At 48.4% G+C, this 22,837-nt stretch overlaps 1 protein-coding gene across 1 annotated transcript in view; it reads right to left on the bottom strand.

Annotated features, from left to right (window-relative positions):
• EHD3 (EH domain containing 3) overlaps nucleotides 1–12,954 on the bottom strand; it is a 30,553-nt gene extending 17,599 nt beyond the window's left edge. Inside the window, exons 1-2 of the mRNA XM_082852292.1 lie at nucleotides 12,258–12,954; nucleotides 1,712–1,888 (exon numbers count right to left, since the gene is read on the bottom strand). Coding sequence (XP_082708418.1) covers nucleotides 1,712–1,888; nucleotides 12,258–12,484 — 404 coding nt within the window. The 5' untranslated portion in view covers nucleotides 12,485–12,954. The remainder of the gene's footprint in view (nucleotides 1–1,711; nucleotides 1,889–12,257) is intronic.
• Nucleotides 12,955–22,837: the final 9,883 nt, after the last annotated feature.

The following is a 22,837-nucleotide window of genomic DNA, read 5'->3' as shown; positions in this document are numbered from 1 at the left end:
GGCTAGTAGGGCCTGCTGCAGGGCTTGCAAGAGGAGATAGATAGTTCCAGGTGGGGAAGGAGCCACGGGAGGTGGGGAGCTGTCAGAAAGAGTAACTGACAGAGCCGTCCCTGGGCAGATGGCCTGATGCACGGGTCGGGGGTGCAGGGGCGCAGACCTGAGGGGAAAAGAGAGGACTCAGCTCTCTGCAGGCTGCGTGGACGGCAGGGGTGGGGTGGGCAGGATGGGACTGACGCAAATGAACTCCCTTTACGGACAGTTTAAAACAAACCAACTACAGGGAATCCATGGATATGGGCTTCCATCTTCTCTAGAATAGGAAGCAAGGTCATCTGCCGAGAGGGGGGCCTGAGGTGTCTGGAGAAGGCGTGGAACACCCACAGAGAAGGGGAGGGGAGATGTCAAGGGCCGCGAAATGGGATCACGGGGCAGCAGGCGTCCGGGGTGTAGCCTCCCTGTGTGTGTGCAGTTGCAGTGAGGCTGGTGGCACATGGAGGGCCCTCTCCCACCCCAGCCCCGCCCCAATCCTGTTATCCCTCCAATGGATGTGCCTGACAGATCCCCGGCCAACAGTTAATCTACACATCTGTCACCCAGCTGTGGCGCGCTCCTGTAGAGAAGCGCGACCCTTACGGTGCTATCTACGTATGCAGTGCCATCTATGTATGTCGTAGTGTCCCTGCATTAAGCCACATTCTTTCAGTCCGCTGTGTGTATGTGTTTGTGTGTATATATATATTTTCAGTTTTCTCTGCCTGGAATGTCCTTTTTTTTTTTTTTTAACCCTTTTAGTGTGATTTCGCTCATGACTGAACATCCGGTTCAAAGGCCAACTTTTCCGCAAAGTCCTCTTGCCTTGGAGGAGGACATGACTATTATCCTATTTTACAGATGAGAAAAGTGAGGCACAGACCAGTCAGGTAACCTGTCTAAGATCGCGGTGCTATTTGGTAGGATGTGAACCCAAGGTGGTCTGAAGCCAAAGCCCATAGTCTTTACCTTTACTCTAAACGCCTTCAGTTAGAGAAAGTAGTTTAAATATTTTTAAATGTGATACAGATGCAAAGTTGTGGTGTGGATCTACGTAAGAAGCGTATCAGGGGATCAGCCTGCATTCCAGTTAAACAGAATAGAGGGAAGGCCTGGGCCAGCTTGCCAAGCGGTCTCAAGAGCTTCCTCCACTCAAACTGACCCAATGGCCCTGGTGTCTGCAGGCTGACTTGTCCCAGCGGAGGTGACTTGTCCAAGGTCACAGAGTGAGTTTAGTAGGAGGGTCAGTGCTCAAAGCCAGGGCTTCTACCTTACGTCCAGTGTTCCTGCCACCAAGTAAAATCAATGTCTAGGAACAGAGAGGAACCGTCCTTTGCCTCCTGTCAGTTGGATGCAAAGCCCTTCCGTAGTTTAGGCAGAAGCTGGGGACTGCACAGAGTAGCCCTCTCTGTTTTTACTGGAGGGAGGTACACATTAGAGAAATGTGATTTAACTAGTTGAACCCTTCCCCCAACTCGATCGGGAGAAATCAGCTCAGTGTTTGCAGCTTCTGCATCCCTCATCAATGGTGGTTTCATTCCCAGCAAGAAGGGGACAATCGAGAGAGATTCCAGGTCTGGAAAAGGTACACAGTTTCCCAAGACCCTGCCCCGCCCTTTCACCTCTCATACTCCAAGAAAAGAGAGCTCCCAAGGCCTGTGTGTGTTCCCTCTGCACTCACCTGTTCAAGAAGGCATTGCCAAAGGCGTTCAGTTTCCTGAAAGGTTTCTTAGGATCCACCACCAGGGCATTCCCGGGGATAATGCCCTCCATCTCTCCCTGCATCACCGCAATGAAGGAGTCCGTGGTCGGCTCGGGCCCAATCCTCATGCCTGGGAAATCCTGTTCCAGCAGGTACCTGGCAGAAGGGAACACAGTCATGATGCAGGGATTCTATTCACAGATCAACACCGCGTGCCTACCACAAGGCAGACGGTGTGAGTCATGGCAGAGGGGCAGATCCAGAGCAAGGAGATTTCACAGCAGGGAGAGATATTCACCGACAGGGAACCCAGCGACCTTTGGGAGGAGGTGGGATTTCAGTTGAACTTAAAATAACAAATCTGTCCTTCTCGGTCCGTATCTTTTTCCCTCCATGAAGCAGTGCCGGGGGTGTGGGGCAGGGGGCGTGGGGAAGAGCAAGGTTTGGGCTCAGAAATAAAGCGTGGCTGGCTTGAAACTGATTCCCACACAGAATATTGTAGACTTCACAGCTGTAGGGAGTCTGACAAAGTCCCTGCACACAGGCTTGCTTAGAATTAGAGCATCCACAGCTCTGCTGGCCACCCACAGGCCCTGCTGGCCACCCACAGCTCTGCTGGCCACCCACAGGCCCTGCTGGCCACCCACAGGCCCTGCTGGCCACCCACAGGCCCTGCTGGCCACCCACAGCTCTGCTGGCCACCCACAGGCTCTGCTGGCCACCCATAGCTCTGCTGGCCACCCACAGGCTCTGCTGGCCACCCACAGGCTCTGCTGGCCACCCACAGGCCCTGCTGGCCACCCACAGCTCTGCTGGCCACCCACAGGCTCTGCTGGCCACCCATAGCTCTGCTGGCCACCCACAGGCCCTGCTGGCCACCCACAGGCTCTGCTGGCCACCCACAGGCTCTGCTGGCCACCCATAGCTCTGCTGGCCACCCACAGGCCCTGCTGGCCACCCACAGGCTCTGCTGGCCACCCACAGGCTCTGCTGGCCACCCATAGCTCTGCTGGCCACCCACAGCTCTGCTGGCCACCCACAGGCTCTGCTGGCCACCCACAGCTCTGCTGCCACCCACAGGCTCTGCTGGCCACCCACAGGCTCTGCTGGCCACCCATAGGCTCTGCTGGCCACCCACAGGCTCTGCTGGCCACCCATAGGTCCTTATCTATTTATCTGCTTAGTCAGTCATTTAATGTAGAAATAACTCGTACATAATACAAACTGTGTGACAGGAACACTATGACAAGTGCATGTGCATCCCACCCTAGACTTTTGGTCCCACCCTCTAGCACAGGTACCAGGCTGTGGCCCCAGGGGACAGGTACCTGTCTTTGCTCCAGGCCTGGGCAGTGAGAGCCCAAGGCCACTGCCCTTCTCCACAGCTCCCTTTAGAGCACATGGTGAGCCACAGAATGAAGAGAACAGGCTGGAAAGACAACCAGGCCCTTTGGAAGGAGCTCAGAACAGCTTCGAGCCCACACAGCTTAAGGCTGGACTGCGGGTGGTGGAGTCCAGAACTGCCCTGGGTTGGGACTGGCCAGAGAAGAGTCCCAGGGGCCATGATGGACAAGAGCTAAGGGGTGTGTTGCCCAACAAACGCAGACCCTTGGGTGAGCCCTCACCGTGTGCCAAGACCCTCCCCCTAAACCTTGCGGGCCAATGTTCACGCTCAGAGCGAAAAGTCAAGGAGCCCTCAGGAGGAGAGACGGCACGTCAGAGGCTGCTGGCTGGGGAGAGAGCCTGAGACCTCCAGGACCAGCGGTCCTCAGCTGGCTGCCCGTGAGCAACCGTGGAGCTCCAGCTGCCGGTGCCGGGGCCCAGCCCAGAGGTTGTGACCCGCCGGCTCAGGGCAGGGTCCTGGCGACCGGTCCTTTTCAGGAACTCCCCAGTTGATTCTGATGTGCAGCTGGGGTTGACAACCTGCTCTAGACCCTGTCATTATCCTGATAACACCACTGACACTCAATAGCATGTCCATGCCGTACAGCGCACTCATCACTTTGAGAACGTATCTCTTTCTGGCTTCACCGCACCCCTATAGGTAGGTACAGTCGGGCTCTGCGTATCCGTGGGTTCCACATCTGAGGATACAACCGACCGCGGCGGACCCGTGGTTGAATCCCAGAATGTGGAACCCGCGGATCCGGAGGGCCGGCCGTACTGTGCCATTTTACATAAGGGGCTTGAGCATCTGCATGGGAGGTGGGGTCCTCGAACCAAGGTCCCACGGAAACTACCAAGGGACGGCTGTACTGAGAAAACCCAGGCTTTGAAGGGTTCCCTCAGTACAGCCGTCCTATTCGCCCACTGTTAACTCTTGAACGTGACGGAGCTGGAATCCAAACCCTATCAATCTAACACTAAACCCTTTGCTCTTCAACTGTCTTCTACCCCGAGGAAATGCTCTCTGCCCACCCTGTGCTGCCCCAAGGTGGGTCTGCTCTGCCCAGCGAGTGGCAGCCGGGGGCACTGGCTGGGGTTTCTTCCGGCTCATCGACATCCCTGTGTGTCCTGAGCTGTTAGTTTACTCCGTGCTTGCAGGGCAGTTCAAGTCGGGTTACCACGGGCTCCCTCCCCGAGGAGCTGGCAGGGGAGCTGCTGCGGAGGGGCCGCTGCCCAGGGCCACGCCGCCTGCACCGGGGGGTTTAGGTTGCCTTGGGAAGCCTCCCATCTCCCTCCAGGATCCCAGCCCCACATTCTGGGTGTGAAGACAGGATTTCCTCCCATCAGAGGACCATTCTGAAAGCTGGATTGGGATGAGGATATATCACCACAGCTGCACTTGGACGACGCTTCAGGCTTTCTCAGACGCTCCTTCTTCAGGGTTTCGGGCGAGAGACAGGGAACCTCAGGGCCTGGGGCCAGCAGACCTGGTTTCTCTAACCTTCAGAAGGTTCTTGACCTCTGCAAACCTCAGCACTTTCCTCTGTAACATGGGAGACCATTGCTGTGATTTATTAAGCATCTGTGATGTGCCAGGCACTGTTCTAGACTTTCCATGAATTGTCTCGTTTCATGTCACGTTGCTGCTGATGTGAGCACTGTGACCCTTATGGTCCAATGGGCCTCATGGGTAAACCCACCTCATCGGGTGTTCTGAGGGTTAAATAAGTTACAGACCTTAAGCACATAAACCAGTACCTAGAACCTAGATCATCATCCCATTTTACAGAAGAGAAGATAAAGGTTAAACTATTTGCTGCAGGTTACGCAGTCAGTAAATAGCAGAGCTAGGATTTGAATCTAACACTCACGCTCCTAACCACTGCATTCGCTGTCTCCCTTCCTGCCTGAGGTATCTCCTTGACCAGGAAATGCAAATGGGCTGAGCACCCCCTTGGGACTAGAAGGAGGAGTGGGACAAGAAGGCCACAGAAGAATCTGGTTTGGCAGGAGGCCGGCCGGGGCCAGGCCTTGCGGGAAAGGTTAGGCTTCAGGGCCCACAAACCCAGGAACTGCTCATCTCCATAAACACCTGCCCTTGGGGTTCACACTTCGGCCTCAGTGGGTGGGACGTGGCAGCAAAGATATTGCTATCAGGTGGCCCAAGCAGGTGCCAAGCCCACTGGGTCTAAAAGGATATTCTTGGGACTTGAAGCAGTTTCATGAGAATCAACACCGTGATCTGGAAACCCCACCCACGCTTGCCCATGTGCAGGGAGCACCTGTCCCAGTGGGCGCTTGGGTGAGAAGCCCCACGCAGGGGGTGTGGCATGGGCGAATTCTGAGGCAGAAGGAGGGTGGTGGATATCATCAAAGGCTTCAGGGACAGCTGAAATAGACAGGGGTGGAAGCAAACAGTCTGAGGCACCCTTGAAAATGCCCAGCCTGAACGGGGCCAAGCAGCAGTGGGGAAGTACCTTCCTGACCCAGGCGTCTCAGATTTCATCCCTGAGATGCACTGTGCTGGCAGGCAAAGGGCGATGCGCCCCAGCATAGCGGGGGCCACTTCCTGGGATGTTCTGCAGCTGCAGCCTCAGGCGGCCCAGCCAGGGCCCGGTGGCTGGAACTGCTGTCCTGCCTCCTCGGCTAAACCCACATGACCCCAGGTTTGCCGACCACACAAGAGTCTGGAGAAATACAGAGTCCAGTGAAGCCAAGAGCAAGTCCAGGGATGCAGTCAGGCCAAGCAGAGAACCCAGGGCTGGGTAAATTCTCAGGGACGTTTGGGTACGGCCTGCGGCCCCAAGTGCCCCCTTAACAAAGCCACCACTGTGTCCAGAAAGGAAAACCTATTGAGGAATATCATGGCTGCTTCTCTATGGGGAGCGATACAGATGGCCTCTGTTGCCAGGCAAAAACATTCCCAAGGCAGTGTGAAAAAAGAGAAGTTAATTCAAGCCTGGGTGAGAGCAGCTGAGATGGGGAAGCAAGAGAAGAAGGAGGGGCTGAGAGGCTGAGCACCTGCTGTAAGGCAGGTGCTGTTCTGCGACCTTTCCCTGAATTATCCCACTTGTTCGGTCCTAGGAGCACTGTGGGATGGCTGAATTACTTCAGTTTCGCAGGTGATGCAAGTTGACTTGGAGGCTGCCTGAGCTCGGGGCCAAATGCAAATATTTAGAGGCCCAAAGAGCTGAAAAGTTTTGGGTCCCCCTTCCTTGCTATCCCACGTCAAATAAATACTAAACCACAAAATGGGTATAGGGAAGTCCTACGCAATTCAGATTTTACCCATGAGGCCTACTTTTGTTTGTAGTTTTCTTAAGCAAACTCTTTCCTCACATTTCCGTCATCTTTTGGTGTCCTGCTTGGCTGGCAATCTAAGCATGTGGCTTGCATTACTGGTGACCTAAGCACCCAGGGTAAGGCGTGGAGCCAAGAATCTTAACCCAGTCTCCAGGGTACCCATCTCTGCAATAGCGGGACCAAACCTCCCCTCTGCTGGGGCAGCATCCAGGGCGAGGAACAGAGGGCCCGGGGCCACAGGAAGTACCACCAGAGGCCTGGGCTGGCTGGACCCTCTGCCTCGGCTCAGTTAGGGAACGCGCCTTGGTGGGCATCTGCTTCATCACAGATATGGCCTTGGACAAGTCCCTCAATAGCCCACTGCCTCAGTTTCCCCAGTTTATAAAGCGGGGCTAATCCTGGGTTTCTAACTAGCTCAGAGGGTTAGAGTGAAGGTTTTGAGATGACATACATGAGTTTGGGAAAAGCAAAGGCTGCACCAGACATGCGCCCACATTGGCAGAGACAATAATTAGAGAAAACAAACGTCTCATCACTGCCTGTAAGAACTCAGCGCATTTCTACCTGGACTCCAAATCCAGGGCCCTCGCCGCCTCTGTGAAAATCCGCATAGCTCTTAATTTGCATATCTTCAGGTAGACGCAGAAGGCATGTATCACCTTCTGCCTGTGTTACAGGTACTCGTGTTATATATCTGTATCTTGGTTTGTTTTGTTTCTGGTTTTGTTTTTGGCCGCACCATGTGGCGTGTGGGATCTTAGTTCCCTGATCAGCGATCGAACCCATGCCCGCTGCAGTGGAAGCGAGGAGTCCTAACCGCTGGACCGCCAGGGAATTCCCATGTATATCTGTATCTTTGATCTCTCTAAGCCTTGTGTACTTCAGCCTTAAAATGGGGTCAAGACAATAATGCTTGTCCTGTCAGCCTCTCGGGGTTCCGGGGATACCGTAAGTCACTCCACGGACACAAAGTGAGGTAGGAGATGGGGGACTCAATGGCTGAGTTGAGGTCGGAGTCAGCTCTGTGCTCCACGGAGCAGTCGCCGCTGCCCCTGGGGCACAGCAGCCTCCACCAGGGATCAAAGTGACCCCAGCACAAAGGAGACCAGTGGCGAGACTGTCAAGCCTCCCACTAGCCTTGCCTTGTCTGCCCACCCCTGCGACAGGCTGGCCTGAGTGACCCTATGAGTTGTCACTATTCGCACGTTAGAGACAAGGACACTGAGGTCCAGAAAGGTTAGACCTTCCAAACATGGTCTCTTGGCTGGGAACTGGTGGAGCCTGGGTTCTGCCGAGCCACCTGTGTTCTTTCCGTGGCTGCGTTCTGCTGTCAGTGGGAGTGGGATGGAGCCCTTCCCCAGAGGTCCTTCTCCCAATGGCCTCCACACCTGACTCTCAAGGCAGATCTTAAGCCGGACCTCAGGCAGGTGGACCCAGTGCCTCTGCCCTAGGCCCTCTGCTCCCTTGAGTAACACTCAAGCCTTGTAAGAGGCAGGTGGATTTCCAGCTAGTCCCACTCAAGGACCAGCAGATCAGAGCCCTGGCAGGAAAAGGACAGCCATGGACCTCGGAGTGGGGACAGGAGTGAGGACTTGCAGGGGCTGTGGCTGGCAGGATGGGCCTGGCAGAGGTCAGTGGGCCTACCTGGAATGGAAGGATGGCCCCTTCTCCAGCCCTTCAGCTTTCCAGAGAATCATCTTTCCTGGGTGGTGATGCTGCCATGAGGCCTGGGCATTAGAGATGCCAGGGAGATGATGGGAGAGGGTACAACCACAGGCAAAGGCTGCGTCACCTTGCGGGGAGGATGCAGAGAGCCCCCTGAAAAAGTGGGGGAGGTCGAAAGGGCTGGCTGAGCAGCCCCCCCGACTGGCCCACCCCACCATGTGCTCATTCATAGTTTAGAGTCCGGGTCACGCTATAGAAGAGCCACAGGTGATCCTCAAGATCAGCTCAGATCTCCCTGTGGACAGCCAGGCAGCTTAGCTCCAGCAGCCCCGGGCCCCATACCCAGTGCCCCGGCCCTCTACCCCAGTGCCGCCGCAGCCCAGCGAGGCCTCCCTGCGGCCCCTGAGACGCTGGGGACCCTGGGCCTTCCAGTCCCTGGGGCAGCCAGTTATTCACCTCCATGACCAGGGGGCCAAACGGTGAGAGAGAGGAGGGACTTGAGGCTTCAGGCCAGAAGGAGGAAGAGTGAAGGGAGAAAAACAGCAGAGGAGGGAGGGAAGGCTGTCAGGCCAGAAGGACACAGAGCTACTGTACTTGGAAGAGGCAGCCTGTGTTGAAGGAAGCATCCACCAGCCAATTTATTGTTTATTACCCTGGGTTGCCGGGCCTTAGGCCAGGGAAGTTATTTCAGGCAGAGGTCATAGCACATTAATTAGTTGTTAGAAGAATGTCCTTTTCTGTATGTTCTTCCTGAGACAAGAAGTAGACCCTGAGGCAAGTACATATAACTGAAAGTGGATGGACACTCAGAGCCGGGGAGTGAAGAGGCAAGTCTGCTTCCGAGGGGAAGGTCCCTCACAGGTTCAGGCCGGAACACAGACCTGAATCGCTGTGTTCAAGGCAAGAAGCAGGGATGGGAGAGGGCGTAGCTGCGAAGGCAGGCTGTACTCTGCACCCAGGTGCACTTAGCTACCCCAAGGGGAACTTTCTTTGCTTTGGGGGAGGGGTGTTGTACCAGCCTACCCTCTTGGGAAGCAACTCAAAAATATGACTCTTAATACCAAGATTACAAAGTAAGAAAATGTTAAAACAAAACAAAACAAAACAAAACAAAAAAACAACCCCAGAACTCTGTACAACCTTTGGCCTAGTGATTTCACTTCTGGGAATCTCTGAGAAAACAGTCTAATATGTGGAAAAATATTATGCACAGAGATATTCAGAGCGATTCTACAGTAGCAAAAAATAAAGTTAGAAACAACTTCAAACACTCAAAAGAAGTAGATTGGTTAAATGAATAACTGCATATACATGCAGTGAAACATGTGGCTCTTAAAAATAATGCTTGCAAAGATTTTTAATTTACCCGGGAAATGCTCATGCTATGAGTGAAATAAATCCACATACAAAATTACATTATGGCATGATCTCAACTGTGTTATAAAATAGCTAAAAATACTGGTGGAAAGATATATATATATTTTTTTGCGGTACGCGGGCCTCTCACTGTTGCGGCCTCTCCCGTTGCGGAGCACAGGCTCCGGACGCGCAGGCTCAGCGGCCACGGCTCACGGGCCCAGCCGCTCCGCGGCACGTGGGATCTTCCCGGACCGGGGCACGAACCCGCATCCCCTGCATCGGCAGGCGGACTCTCAACCACTGCGCCACCAGGGAAGCCCTATATATATAATATTTAAAATGGTTTCCCGAGTCGTGGGATGATGGGGCATTTTTTTCTTCTTCCTCAAATTTATTCTTGTCTGCATTTTCCAATTTTAAAAAATAGCTGTTCAGTGGATTTAATGAGAAGAAAGGAAAATATGTAATTTGCTTTTGGAGGGCTTCCCTGTGCTGCAGCCCCTCCTCCCCTGCTGGTAGTCTCTCCCTCAAAGGGAGACAGCCTTTGATGCACGAGCTAAATTCAGTTACTGACATGAGTGGGGAGGGAGAACTCTTGTACTCGGAGAATAAGAGAGAGGAGGGATCTGCCTCTCCTGGCCTTCCTGTCCCCCTCAGATAAGGAGTAATCTATGGCAAGTTGGCTCTGCCACTTTCTTAGACCCAGTTAACAGCGAGCATGACTCAGGCAAAGCCAGGACAGTGTCTCAGACGAGAGGCATGTCTGCTGCTCCAGGATCCTGCCCTCAGGGACGCTAGCTTCTCCCCATCTCCCCTCCCATTCTGCAAACCTCTACTGGGAGCTCCTGTAGCTGAGACCCCAGGCAAGGCCCCAGGGAGCTAAGGCACAGTAGTAAGTGCTGGGCTACAGGAAGGAGAAGCTCTAAATAACGTACTAAGAATTATAACCAAGGTGTGTCCAGAGGGCTGCAGGAGGCTGTGCAAGGGCAGGAGCGACCTGTAAAAGGCCTGTGCTTCCCGTGGGGCATAAACCGGACCAGGTGGAGGAGGCGTGGTACAAGGGAAACGGTGAACAGAACCCAGGTAGCTCTGAAGTGCCTTTGGCAGCAATGGGTGTTTAACAAAATAAGGGAGATGGATTAGATCAGGGGTTCTTGCCCTAAGGGCCAAGGCAGCCCTTGAACCCCCCAAATTATATGTAAATTTGGGATGTATGTGCATTTTTCTAAAGATGGGTCCACATATTTCATCAGATTTTCAAAGGAGGTACTGACCTTTTGAAAAGTTAAGAAGCAAAGAATTAGATTCATCATTAAGGGCCCTTGTAGTTCTAACAATATAAGATATCCAAAAGCCAACATTCCCCCTGGGTACCCAACTTCAGAAATCACTCAGCCTCTCAAAGCTGCTGAGTCCAAGGCTGTCCACCCCACAGGGAAAAACTCATCTGGTGTTCCATACATGACATGTTAGTATGCTACACGCCCTGCTTCCAAAAGGCTTGTGTTAAAAGCTTTGAGCTGGAGCAAATTTGAATCTAGAAAATCAGGAACCAGACTGTGAACTTTTCTGCTTTCCTCGCCAAACAAACCACAGTGTTTTGCATGTTGCAGGTGCTCTGGTCAATGAATGGAAACAAGAGCACCCCTGCTTTGACACCTTCCACAGGAGATGAGCACCACTGACTCTGGGGGCGGTGGACACAGAACACATCACCACTGTGTACGCGCCTGACTCTCAACACAGACGGCCGCGAGCACCCTCAACAGCTTGCAGGGCTGTGAACGAGGCCAAGGAAGATGGCCTGGCCTTGAAGGCTGTGTGGACTGGAAAGAAGCCTGTCTTCTAAAGATAGGAAAGGTCCTGTCGCTCTGGTGGACAATATACGGACCTCTCTGAACGCAGCGTGGACAAGCTGACTTCCTGAGGATCCCTCCAGCCCAGGGATTCTGTAATTCAAGGCGATGGATGACTCACACTCAGAGTTACAGGCAGTTAGCCAACCATCTCCTCCCATGCATCCAGGACCTGCATCCCAGGTCAGCCTCCCACCCTGTTACATGGCTTTGAGCAATGTATTTAACTTCTCTATGCTTCAGTTACCTCACCTGCCAAGTCAAGGGGCTGGATGAGACCATGGCCAATATCCCTTCCACCTCCAAAAGACTTTAATATGATTACTGAGCCATTAAGATCAACGGAAAAGAAAAATGCATCCTGCTCCTGGACACTGTTTGTCGCCAGTCTCCAAGAGATATCTGTAGGAGCTCTGCTCAGTGAAGGAAACGGATAAAAGAAGGACACGTGGAACTACCAGACAGAGGGCCACAGGCTCCCAAGCCCACCTCCATCAGCTGCAACTGTAAAGACCTCATATGAGTGGCTGAAGCCTTTAGAAGGCAAGGGAAGTGGTCCTGCCCATCAAGGGTATGTCCCTACAAGGACAGGGGGTAAGACAACCCCACCAGCCTAAGGTACTCTTGCGACCAGGAGCTTTCTCACTTGGGCTTCCTGGGTTTCAGTTTTACCATCCATAAAATGGGAAGAATAGGGATGGCTCTGAATTTTAACACTTCAAACTGACCACCAAAGCCAAGGGCTAAGTGCAGTGGAGAGGCACTAGGTAGGATAGAGCAGGGGACCATCCAATGCAATTGTGGGGTAAGCTTTGGATACCCGCACGGAAGGATTTTTTCAGAGCCTTCTGATGAAGACTTCCCACTTGGGTCCACGCAGGAGGGGACATCGGGAGTGAGCGCAGGGCCTAAGCGCTGGGCGGCTGGGTGGGCTGCGGGGGCCCTGGCCGGCTCACCTGATGAAGGTAGTCTTCCCGGTGGAGTACTGGCCCACCAGCAGGACCATGGGCTTGTTGTCGAAATCAGCATCCTCCAGGGCGGGGGAGTGAAACTCGTGGAAGCGGTAGTGCTCTTCCAGGGGCAGCAACTTGGTCCTGTAGAGTTTCTTGAGACCCTCGCTCACCGTCTGGAAGACCTCGGGGTCCTTCCTGCGGCGGTCATCGGAACGCAGCCAGCTGAACATCGCGGCCACCGCTCGCCCTCTCGGGCCCGGTGCGCAGTCCCAGCAGGAGGGCGCGGAGTCCGGCGACCCCCGTTCCTTGGGGAAGGCGTCCTGCAGGGCGGGTCCGTCGGGCTCCCAGCTGCGCCGCCGCCTCACCGGAGCGCGGGGCTCAGCCACACCATGGCCGGGGCGCAGGGCTCGGGGGTCCCTGGGGCGACTGCGCGGGGCCGCGAACGCGCTCTTCCCCTGCTCCTGGGACCAAGCCCAGGCCCGGCTTCATCCAGCAACCAAGGCCGGAGGGAGATAAAATATCTGGGCTGGGCGGGAGGGCTGCGCTCTTGGGAAAAAAGTCAAACCTGCAATTAAAATGTCAGATGCCGGGGTCCCCGGTCTCCCCCAGCTCTCTCCCGCTTTGGCTCGGGTGCAGTTTAGGGATGGTTTGGCTCTTCTCCCGCCCGCCTGGGAGGCTCAGGGGAGGAGGGGGCGCTGCCCAGCCAGCGGACAGCTCAGCATCTGCAGCCGCAGCCCGCAGCCCCAGGCGCCTGTTTTAATGCCAGCCGTGCAGGAAGCCGGCTCGCGGAGGAAGTCCCCGAGTACTGGCAAGGCTGGCGTGGCCCTGCGGCCCCGGCGGGGAGAAGCTGAGCAGGGCGCCGCCATGTTTATGGGCAGTCGCCCCACTAGGGACCCGCGACCGCTTGCTGCCTGGAAAGGGAGGGATGCTGAGCCCGGTGGGAATGGTCTGGTATTTCATTCCCGGCCACTGGAGGTTTGATTTGGGAACAGCGCCCTCTCAGGGACAGCTGCGAAGACAGAGTTGACCTGCTTCACGTTCTCCCTTCTCTTAGATACAGTCTTTCCTTTAGTTGCTGAGTTCAGTTCCTTAGGATGACAGGTTCTCTATTACTTGGGAATATTTTTCTTGGGGCATGGAAAGAAGAGCCCAATATCAGCTTGCCCCAAATGACCAAAACTGTCACTACCCAAACTTTCTGCTAGGTCTAGGAAGAAGTCAAAACCATTTTCATTCATTCATTCATTTGTTCATTCCGTCCAGTAAAACCAAACAAAACAAGCAGAACCTCCACAAGTATTGAACCGGTATTATGGCACAATTTTGGTGACTGTGGTTACAAACTTGATCACCAAGATGAGCACATACAGTCTCTCCCTTCCAGGAGCTCCAGCCCAGGCCGGCCTTAAAGAGGAGATAGGAGCAGAGGGCCCTGGGTGCACAGTGGGACGAGGCATCCTTTTTGCCTGGATACTATGAGGAAGATGTCACAGAAAGCAGACTGTGAGCTGGACCTTCAATGACGAATCTACAGAGAAGAAGGAGGCCATTCCAAGCTGAGTAAAGGGCACTTGCAAAGGCTGGGGAACATGGAAAAACTTGGTGTGGTGAAGGCAGAGAAAACAGTTTGCTACCTAGAGTACTGGGTTCAGGAGGGTGGAAGGGAGTGACTGAGGCCAGGCACAGAGGGCTTTGCAGAAACAGGAATCATGGAGGAGATAAGGAACCAATTATAATGTTACTGCAGATAACTGTTAACATTGACTGAGCACTCACCATGGGCAGGGGCCTGGGCTACGTTCCCAGCGAGTATTGTTTCATTTAACCTTCGCAGCAGCTCTGTGAGGCAGATCATGTCTCCAGTGTCATGCCAAGGAGAAGGGGATGACAGCTGGCCAGGTGTAGGCAAAAAGGGGTGTATTTGCCTATAGGGAATTTAAACACAACAATAAAACCAACTCAAAGTCAATCTGCTTTATATTCTCACCATTCTCATCAGCATCAGTGACAAAATACTCTCTCCTGCCAAGGCAGATGGCTCCCATATACTCCCCTCCACAGACGAGGAAACAGAGTAGGCTAATGGGCCAGGTGGGACTGCTAATGCTGGTAGCGGTGCAGGGGAGGGGCTGGAGAAGCAAAAGAGGCTGGAGGCCAAGAGACTGATTAGGAAACTTCAAAAATGTAGGAGTTGGGGTAATTGGGCTGGGAAAAAGTCATATTCAAGAGATTTTTTTCTTTTTTAATGACATAGAATTGACAGATCTTGGTAAGCAATAATAAGGGTAAGATGGAGTCTAGGATAATTCTGAATTTTCTACTGTAGGGGACAAGATGGTTGGAGACACTGTTCCACCAATCAGCGGAGTCGGGAAGAGAGCAGACTTAGCATTTAAAGTCTGAAACATGTGGTCGAGGTGCCTATGGGAACTCCAAGGGGAGGAGCGTGGTGAGCTGCAGGGTTTCAAGTGGGGATTGTCAGAGGTGGGTGCTGGCTCCAATCTCCTTGGCTACAGCTCAAATCTCCTGACTCCCTACTTGAACCCCAGAGCCGATCACCTCTTTCTGTGCTCTCTGCACCCCTCGTTGAGAAACCACTCAGATTAATATTTCACCCTTGGTGTTAAGTTAGCACTGGCATATGAGCATAAGAGGCAACTTTCAAAATATTTAACAACTCACATGGCATGGGAATGGAGCATTCAGAACAGACGTCTGTCTTCTCAGTGAAGCAAGACCTAAGGCCCTTTTTTGTAGAGATACAAAAGACAGTGAAGGATATTACAATAATAAAACCCACAAAAGAGCGTCCAAAATATATAACTAATGCCTGTATATTAATAAGAAAAAAATTCCAATAGAAAAAAATAAGCAAAAGACCCAAAAATTCCTTTTATAAAAGAGGCTACAAGCATGTCCTAAAAATATAAGAAAAGATGTTAAACCTCATTAGTAGTGTCTGGAAGTTGGGAAGGTCTGGGTCTGTTGAGGGGGAGAGGTCAGGATCACCAGGGTGCTGGTGGGGAAGTCAGGGGTTCCTTTGTGGAAATATTTCAATATTTTAGTAATTAGTACAGCCATGGTATTGTGTACAACCAAATGTCAGCCCTGAATATTTAACTTATTGAGTGCATGTTGACACATCTAACTCTAGCTCGCAGTCGTGAAGAGTTGGGAAATCTATCTTTTAAATAAAGGAACCAAGTAATGATGCAGCATGTCCATATACTAACAACAACGAGTTACAAGAGAGAATTAAAAAAAAATAAATCATTTACAAAAAATAGAAACATAGGGATAAATCTGACAAAAGATGTACAGACCTTTAGATGAAAAGTAACACAACTTAATGGAAAGACATTAAAGAAGTTCTAAATAAGTGGGAGAGACATACCATGTTCAGTTATGGAAAGATTTCATGTCACAAAGATGTGAATTCTTTATAGCGTAATTGCCAGATTCAATAATAGATAGAATTTAAATTAAAATCTGAACGGGGTTTTCCATGGAAATTAACATGGTGATTCTAAAATGTACGTAGAACAATAAATAGTCCAAGAGTAGCTAAGGTATCCCAGAAGAAGAAAGAAAAAGAGAGGAAGGCACAGGAGGATTAGAAGGAGGAGGAGGGCTTCCCTGGTGGCGCAGTGGTTGAGAGTCCGCCTGCCGATGCAGGGGACACGGGTTCATGCCCCGGTCCGGGAAGATCCCGCATGCCGCGGAGAGGCTAGGCCCGTGAGCCATGGCCGCTGAGCCTGCGCGTCCGGAGCCTGTGCGCTGCAAGAGGAGAGGCCACAACAGTGAGAGGCCCGTGTACCACCAAAAAAAAAAAAGAAGGAGGAGGAAGGGAGAAGGAGGAGAATAAAAGAAGACAATATCAACAGCAAGAGCAACAACTAGGTGAAGGGAACTTGCCATAGTAGAAGTCATTATCAAGTTGCAGTGGTTAAGGTGGTGAGGTTTAGCATAGAGATAGATCAAGAGAACAGTGACCCAGTAAAATAGTCAGGACATGTGGAAACCTGATATATACAGAGGTTGTAACAGAGAATGCATATATATATTACAACAAGGTCAGGAAGAATTCCTTCAATAAGACACCAAAAGAACAAATGGCAAATGAAATACATTTGGCAATAGTAAACCTAAGTCACTGTTATTCAACTGAAGATACAAAAGATAGTGAAAAGATATTTGCAATACATAAAACCAACCAAAGAGCGTCCAAACTATAAAATTAATACCTGCACATCTGTAAGAAAAAGACAAACATTCCAACAGAAAAAAATATATTAGCAGAAGGCAGATTCCTTTTCCAAAAGAGGCTACGTGACTTCTACCCTATAAACACAAGAAAAAATGTTGAACCTCATCAGTAGTTAGAGAAATGCCAAACCACAATTAGATAGAACTTCACACCCACCAAAATGGCCAAAAAGAAAAACATTGGTTGATAACAAGTGGTGGTGAGAATGTGGTGCAATGGGAACTCTCACTCGTCACTGGTGGACATGTAGATTGTCATAAACGCCTTAGGAAACAATTTGGCATTACCTGGCAAAGCTCAAGGTGTGCGTGTCCTCCATCTACCTTGCAATCCCATGCCTACTTGTTATCTAGAGAGACTCTTGCCCACGTGCAGGTGCACGGGGAGATAAGTATGTCGAGGGCAGCATTGTTTGTAACAGCAAAATATTATAAACAATGAAATTTTCTTCACCAAGAAAGTGGATAAATTGTGCCATGTTCATATAACAAAATTAATTTCATATAATAATATAGTACTATACCAATGTGAAAATGAGGACACTGGATCTGATGCCAAAACACAGTGCTGGGTAAATAAAGCCCGAGATAGGCTGTGATACAAAGCATAATAAATACCACTTCTCTAAAGTTTTAAATTATGCAAAAAACACTCCCTGTTTTTCAGGATGCTCAGAAGTTTTTAAGAAGTAAGGGAATAGAAAACAATCTGGAAAACAATGTCCTCTGGGGACTAAGGACGGAAGTGAAATTGGGGATGGGGACACAGGTGGCTTCAGCTATATATTCGCAGTGCTTTATTTCTCAACCTTGAATATGAGTACTTGGCTGTTTATTTATTATTCCTCCATCCTTTATAAAAAATATCTGGTCCTTACATACACAAAAGTAGATTTTTTTTCATAATCGTGGTTCAAGACAAACTCCTTATACCTGGCTTTTTTGTTACATTTTTTTCTTTTTTTATTGAACACACTTTTAAATAATACAACGAACCCTGGTCAACCTATCAGCCAATCCGAGAACTGGAAAAATTAGCAATAATTTGCCTGTATCTATGTGTCCCTCCCTTATCCTGTGCCCCGCCAGCCCCAGAGCTAGCCACTACCTGGAATTTATTCCCTTGGTTTTTAAATTAATGTTATCATTAATAATAGCATATTGTTGAGGTTTCGTGCTCTGGAACTTTGTAAAAAGCATATCCTGCTACAAGTAGTCCCCTGGAACTTAATTTTTTTCCTACTCAACATTCTGTCAGTGGCATTCGCTTTCAGTTCCCGCTGGCTCCTAGCGGCTACCAGGTGCTTCTCCTATGCCCACCACGTGGCTCCTATAGTCTGTTACCCTGAGGTTCCCAGGCAGACAACCTGCAGTAGATAGAGTCCCTGGGCCCGCACATCCTTAGTGACCTCAGGAAAGTGGCTTCACTCTCCCAGCCTCAGCTCCATTGTGAGTGAGAGTTTTTTGAGAATGAATGGAGACAATGCATGTTGATTTCTCAGTGACTGCCTGGTCAGTTGACAGTGCTCAGTATACACTGTTAGCTCTTAGTATAATAATCACTGTTATTGTTATTCACTATGTGGGCACTGCCCTGTGTTCTGGACGTATTTAATAAGCTAGCATATCATTGGTCAGTGAGTAACTTTTTTCAGTTCATTTGTATCTTAACTGAGGGTGGCCCATCGGCTCCAAGAAGCACAACTGCTAGTAGTAGAATGTGTGGCCTTCGCTATAGGCCCTTGAGGGTGACGCTATGAAATTGGGCTTTTTCCTTCTTTTTCTTCCCTTTCTCACTAAGACCACCAAAGTCTGGCCAGAAGTAGAGGGAGAAGAAGGTGAAAACTGCAGTGGCAACTTGGAATAGAAAAAAGCTTGAGCCCTGGCCCTAACTGGGGAGGTTAGAGGAGTCAGGAGGACGGTTCAAGTGGTGGCCCAGGTGTCCACAACCCTAGAGCTTGGGCCCCTCCCAGCCTGGCCCCTCCCAGATGAGTACACCATAGTTTACTCTTTTTGTTGAGCTCCGCTGAAGGGGAAAATGCGTCAGCTCAGCCAATTCCTCTTGTTGAGAATTAGACTAAGCTATTTAACCTCTTCTTATGGCAATATTCTCATATGTGAAACCCGGTCTAAGAATGACACTGCACAATGCTGTCGTGGGGATAAATTGACACAGTGTAGGTTAAGGACCTAATACCATTTTATAATCTCTATACAAATATCTATCTATCTATAGACATAATTACATATATGTATATATATATATGTGTGTGTGTATATATATATATATATACACATACATATGGCATGTAAGTTCACTTTTGTTCATGCAGTTTTCATTCATTCAAGGGGAAAGTGAACTACTGTTCTTTCTACTTGAACTACTGTACTTTCCCCTTGAATGAATGAAAACTGAATACATACAAAGAAAGGCAAGTCTGGAATAAAAATAAGGAGATTAGAAAATTGTACTCGGGAAATTTATAAATGGAAAAGGAGTTGAAGGAACAGGTTGAGTCCAGTTGTCCAGTTGTCCCTGAATAGCCTGCCCTGTTCATAACATTACTGCCACACCTATTGATACTTAATTACTGGGACGTGCATCTGTCATACACAGCAGCTCTTGTGGGCAGAAAGAGAATCTCATCCCTAGGTTATCAGGGGTGAGCTCACCGGAAAAGTCCAATATCACAAGGAAGAAAGCCCATACTATGGGAGGCAGTGGTGGATGTCTGGTTTTATTAAAGTGTCTGCTTCTTGAGCCCCTACAGCTCAGTTTCCTCTCTGAGAACCTCATCTCCCAAAGGCAAGACATTTGTAACTTACAAGATGTGAGCTATAATTAGAAAACCTTCCATCATCACCTTCATTATCAGTCTCTGCTTTCATAGCACTTGTGTTCCTAGAGGGTGGGCATTGCCCTTGTAGCATCTGGTCCTCACAGCAGTGCTGAAAGTGAAGATACGAATGCTTCCTTGAGAGGAACACTCACACAGAGGTCGAAAGCTTTGCCCCCACAGGCATCCTCTGTGGAGCTATCTATCATCCTACCTCCTTTCCCATCAATCCAAAAAAGGTGTGAGGCAGCTTTCCAAAATCTCCTGAATTCTGAAAAATAATTTAACCCTTGAGGCAGTAGATAGGAGGAGAAGGGGCAGGTGGCTGGTGCAGCAGCGATCATGTCGGGGGGAGGTGAGCTCACCCAGTGCTCCTTAGAAGTGAGCAGCTTGTGTGGCTCCGAGCTTCCTGATGAAAGCAAAACCAGAAGCAAGTTCTTGGTCCCAAGCCCAGACATATCAATCTGTCCCTGTAGGCAGTACCTTGATAGCACCATCCCACTAAACAACCCCCCTTGGATAATAAAAGTAACAAAGCAGTGAAACGACAAAAGCACAGGAATCCAGAGGGACCCTGGAGCAAGGACAAGTCTTGAGCATCTTTCCTAGATGGTAAATCTTGCCTGTCTCCCCACTAGGGGAGGTAGACGAAGCTTCTTGATGAGGAAGGCTGAGCTGTCATTTCTCTTGAAATCTAGCTCAGTGCTGAAGGAGGCCCCAAACTTGACTCATTAGGGAAGTGGCTCTTGATGGGCAGAGAGACTGGGAATGTGAATTGCCTGCAGTTGGCTAATGATTGTAAAACAATAAGGCTATGACCATCACACAATGTGTACCAGCAGAAGGAAACTGATAAAGGCAGAAGATAGGAGCAGGCATTATTTAAAAATACAAAAGCAGACAACAGTGGAAGTTGAAGAAGCAGAGCCTGCTCCTGTCTTTAAAAGTCTGCTACTCAGCAGCTATGTCTCAATTATTCTCTATTTAAAAACTGTATTTATTTTTATTTTATTTAGTTTGTATTTTGCTTCTCAATTTTGATTATAAATTTTTTTTTTTTGCTTACTGAGTTTAAAATTGTTTTATAGGAAAAGTTATTGGTTTTTTTCTTTTAATTTTATTTATTTTTACTTTTGGTTGCTTTGGGTCTTCGTTGCTGCACACGGGCATACTCTGATTATGGTGAGTGGAGGCTACTCTTGGTTGTAGTGCGTGGGCATCTCATTGCAGTGGCTTCTCTTGTGGAGCATGGGCTCTAGGCACGCGGGCTCAGCAGCTGTGGCTCGCAGGCTCTAGAGTGCAGGCTCAATAGTTGTGGCGCACGGGCTTAGTTGCTCCGCGGCATGTGGGATCTTCCTGGACCAGGGCTCGAACCCGTGTCCCCTGCATTGGCAGGCGGATTCTTAACCACTGTGCCACCAGGGAAGCCCAAAGCTATTGGTTTTATTCTTTATGATTTCTCCCATTACTACATTAAACTTAGAAAGAGTTCTCCTGCTCAAGAATTTGAGTTTTTATTTTCTTGAAATTGTTCTCTAGTTTGAAACTTTTATATGTAACTTTAAAATTCATCATTAGCTTTTTTGTTTTTTGGTATGAAGTTGTAGAGTGGTGATGTATTCAAAATTATTTCCAGATTCTTTACCAGTTCTCTGTTGAATAGTCTTCCATTCTCTTTTGATTTGTCAAGTCTTCTTAAAGACACATTATTATAAGTTATTGAAATAGGATAACCCTATTTCAGAGTTATCCTGTTTCAGCAAGCTGTGTCTATTTTTAGTAACATGCCATTTAAATTACTGTAATCTTATGATACATCTTAATATCTGGTATGAATATTCACTCTCCCTTACTAACATGTTTTAACAATCTCTTAGTCTCACTTTCTTCTTGTCCTTGTTGTCTTCCCCCTCCTCCTCTCTCTCTCTCTCTCTTTCTCAAAATCTTCTGTTCCTTCTAATTGAAAAGTAATTATGAAATTTGCGGGTAATTTAGTTTCTGTCTTATTTCTGTCAATATGTATTTATTTATCCTCTGCCTTTTCCCCAGTCAACATTATACCATGTGTATTTCACATATCCTGGAAAACTATTCAAATAATTAATTGGAATGAATGCTAATATCCAACTCTATGGAAATTCCTTAATTTAATTAGCTGTACTAAATAACGAACATGTAAGTCATTGGCAGAATTATTGCCAACAATAATAAAAGCTTTATTTCAGAGTTATCTATTCTGTTTCACTGAAAGACGAACACCTTTGTACATAATTCTTCATCCATGGTTTTATTTACTTAATATGTATTTTATAAATGGAACCATTGGCAACATTATTAATTTTTTTGATACTTACCACCAAATTGCTTTTCAAAAGAGGTACAACAGTTTATATCCTATTGCAGGGATGTTAGAGTTCCTAGGGCTTTTTTTTCCCCCCAACACTGTATGTTATTATTTAAATAAATTCACCAATTTGGGAACTGAAAAATATCTCATTTTTTAAAATGAGTGTATATATTATTACAAAAAAGTTTGAAATTTTTCATTTGTTTATTAGCCATTTATATTTCTTCTGTGACTGTCTATTTTTGTTTATCCTTCATTTTTCTAAAAACATTTTGTGTTTTTCTCATTGTTTTGAAAAAGTTTCCTTGTTTTTACAATAAGGACATTAATCTTATGTCTCTGTGTTTACTCATCCAGATCAATTTTGAAAATGTTTTGTCAATTACCTTCTCCTTGTCTCTCCCCTCCCCCACAAAACAAGATCATTGGGATATTTTTTTATCAGAATCTCAATAAAATTATAAATTAATTTTTGGAGAATTAACATCTTCTTAATATTTAAATTTTCAATCCAAGGAAATGATACAGCTTTCCACTTATTCTTTTACATCCGTGTAAACTTTCTGTAGTTTACAAATAGGTAAAAAAATTTCCTTTAAGATTATTCTCAGTTATTTTACATTTTTATTGTTACTATGAAAGATATTTCTATTATGATAATTTCTAACTGCTTATTGCTATATATAGGAATGCCATTACTTTAAAAAGTATTTATCTAATGTATAGTTTTTTTACTTAATACTCATTCATACAGTACTTTTTAGTTCATTCTTAGTTTTCCAGTTAAATGAGGATCAACTAGTGTTTTTCTTCTTTATTAATACTATTTAGGTTTATAATTGTATTTCATATTTTGCCAGAATTTTCAAAACAATGTTGAAATTTTAAAAAGGAGCCTTCTTTTTTTGTTCCCCATGTCAGTGCTATTCTGATACCTATCTGGATTCTTCTTTCTTTCACCTCCTTGGCTTGGGAGTTGTGATCTTTTTCAATGCTTTTTTATTGGGGGGGGGGTCAGATAAAAAAGTATTCTTAGCATCTGGCACATAGCATCCTCTTAGATTTGACAGATACATGTATTTGTGTGTATATAGAATCTTACATACATAATTACATATTTGTGTTACGTGCTC

Source organism: Leucopleurus acutus (assembly GCF_964270905.1).
Source record: "Leucopleurus acutus genome assembly, chromosome: 12".
Taxonomy (NCBI): Eukaryota; Metazoa; Chordata; class Mammalia; order Artiodactyla; family Delphinidae; genus Leucopleurus; species Leucopleurus acutus.
The sequence above is the reverse complement of the archived record's forward strand: the minus strand, read 5'-3'. Positions and strand labels throughout refer to the sequence as shown.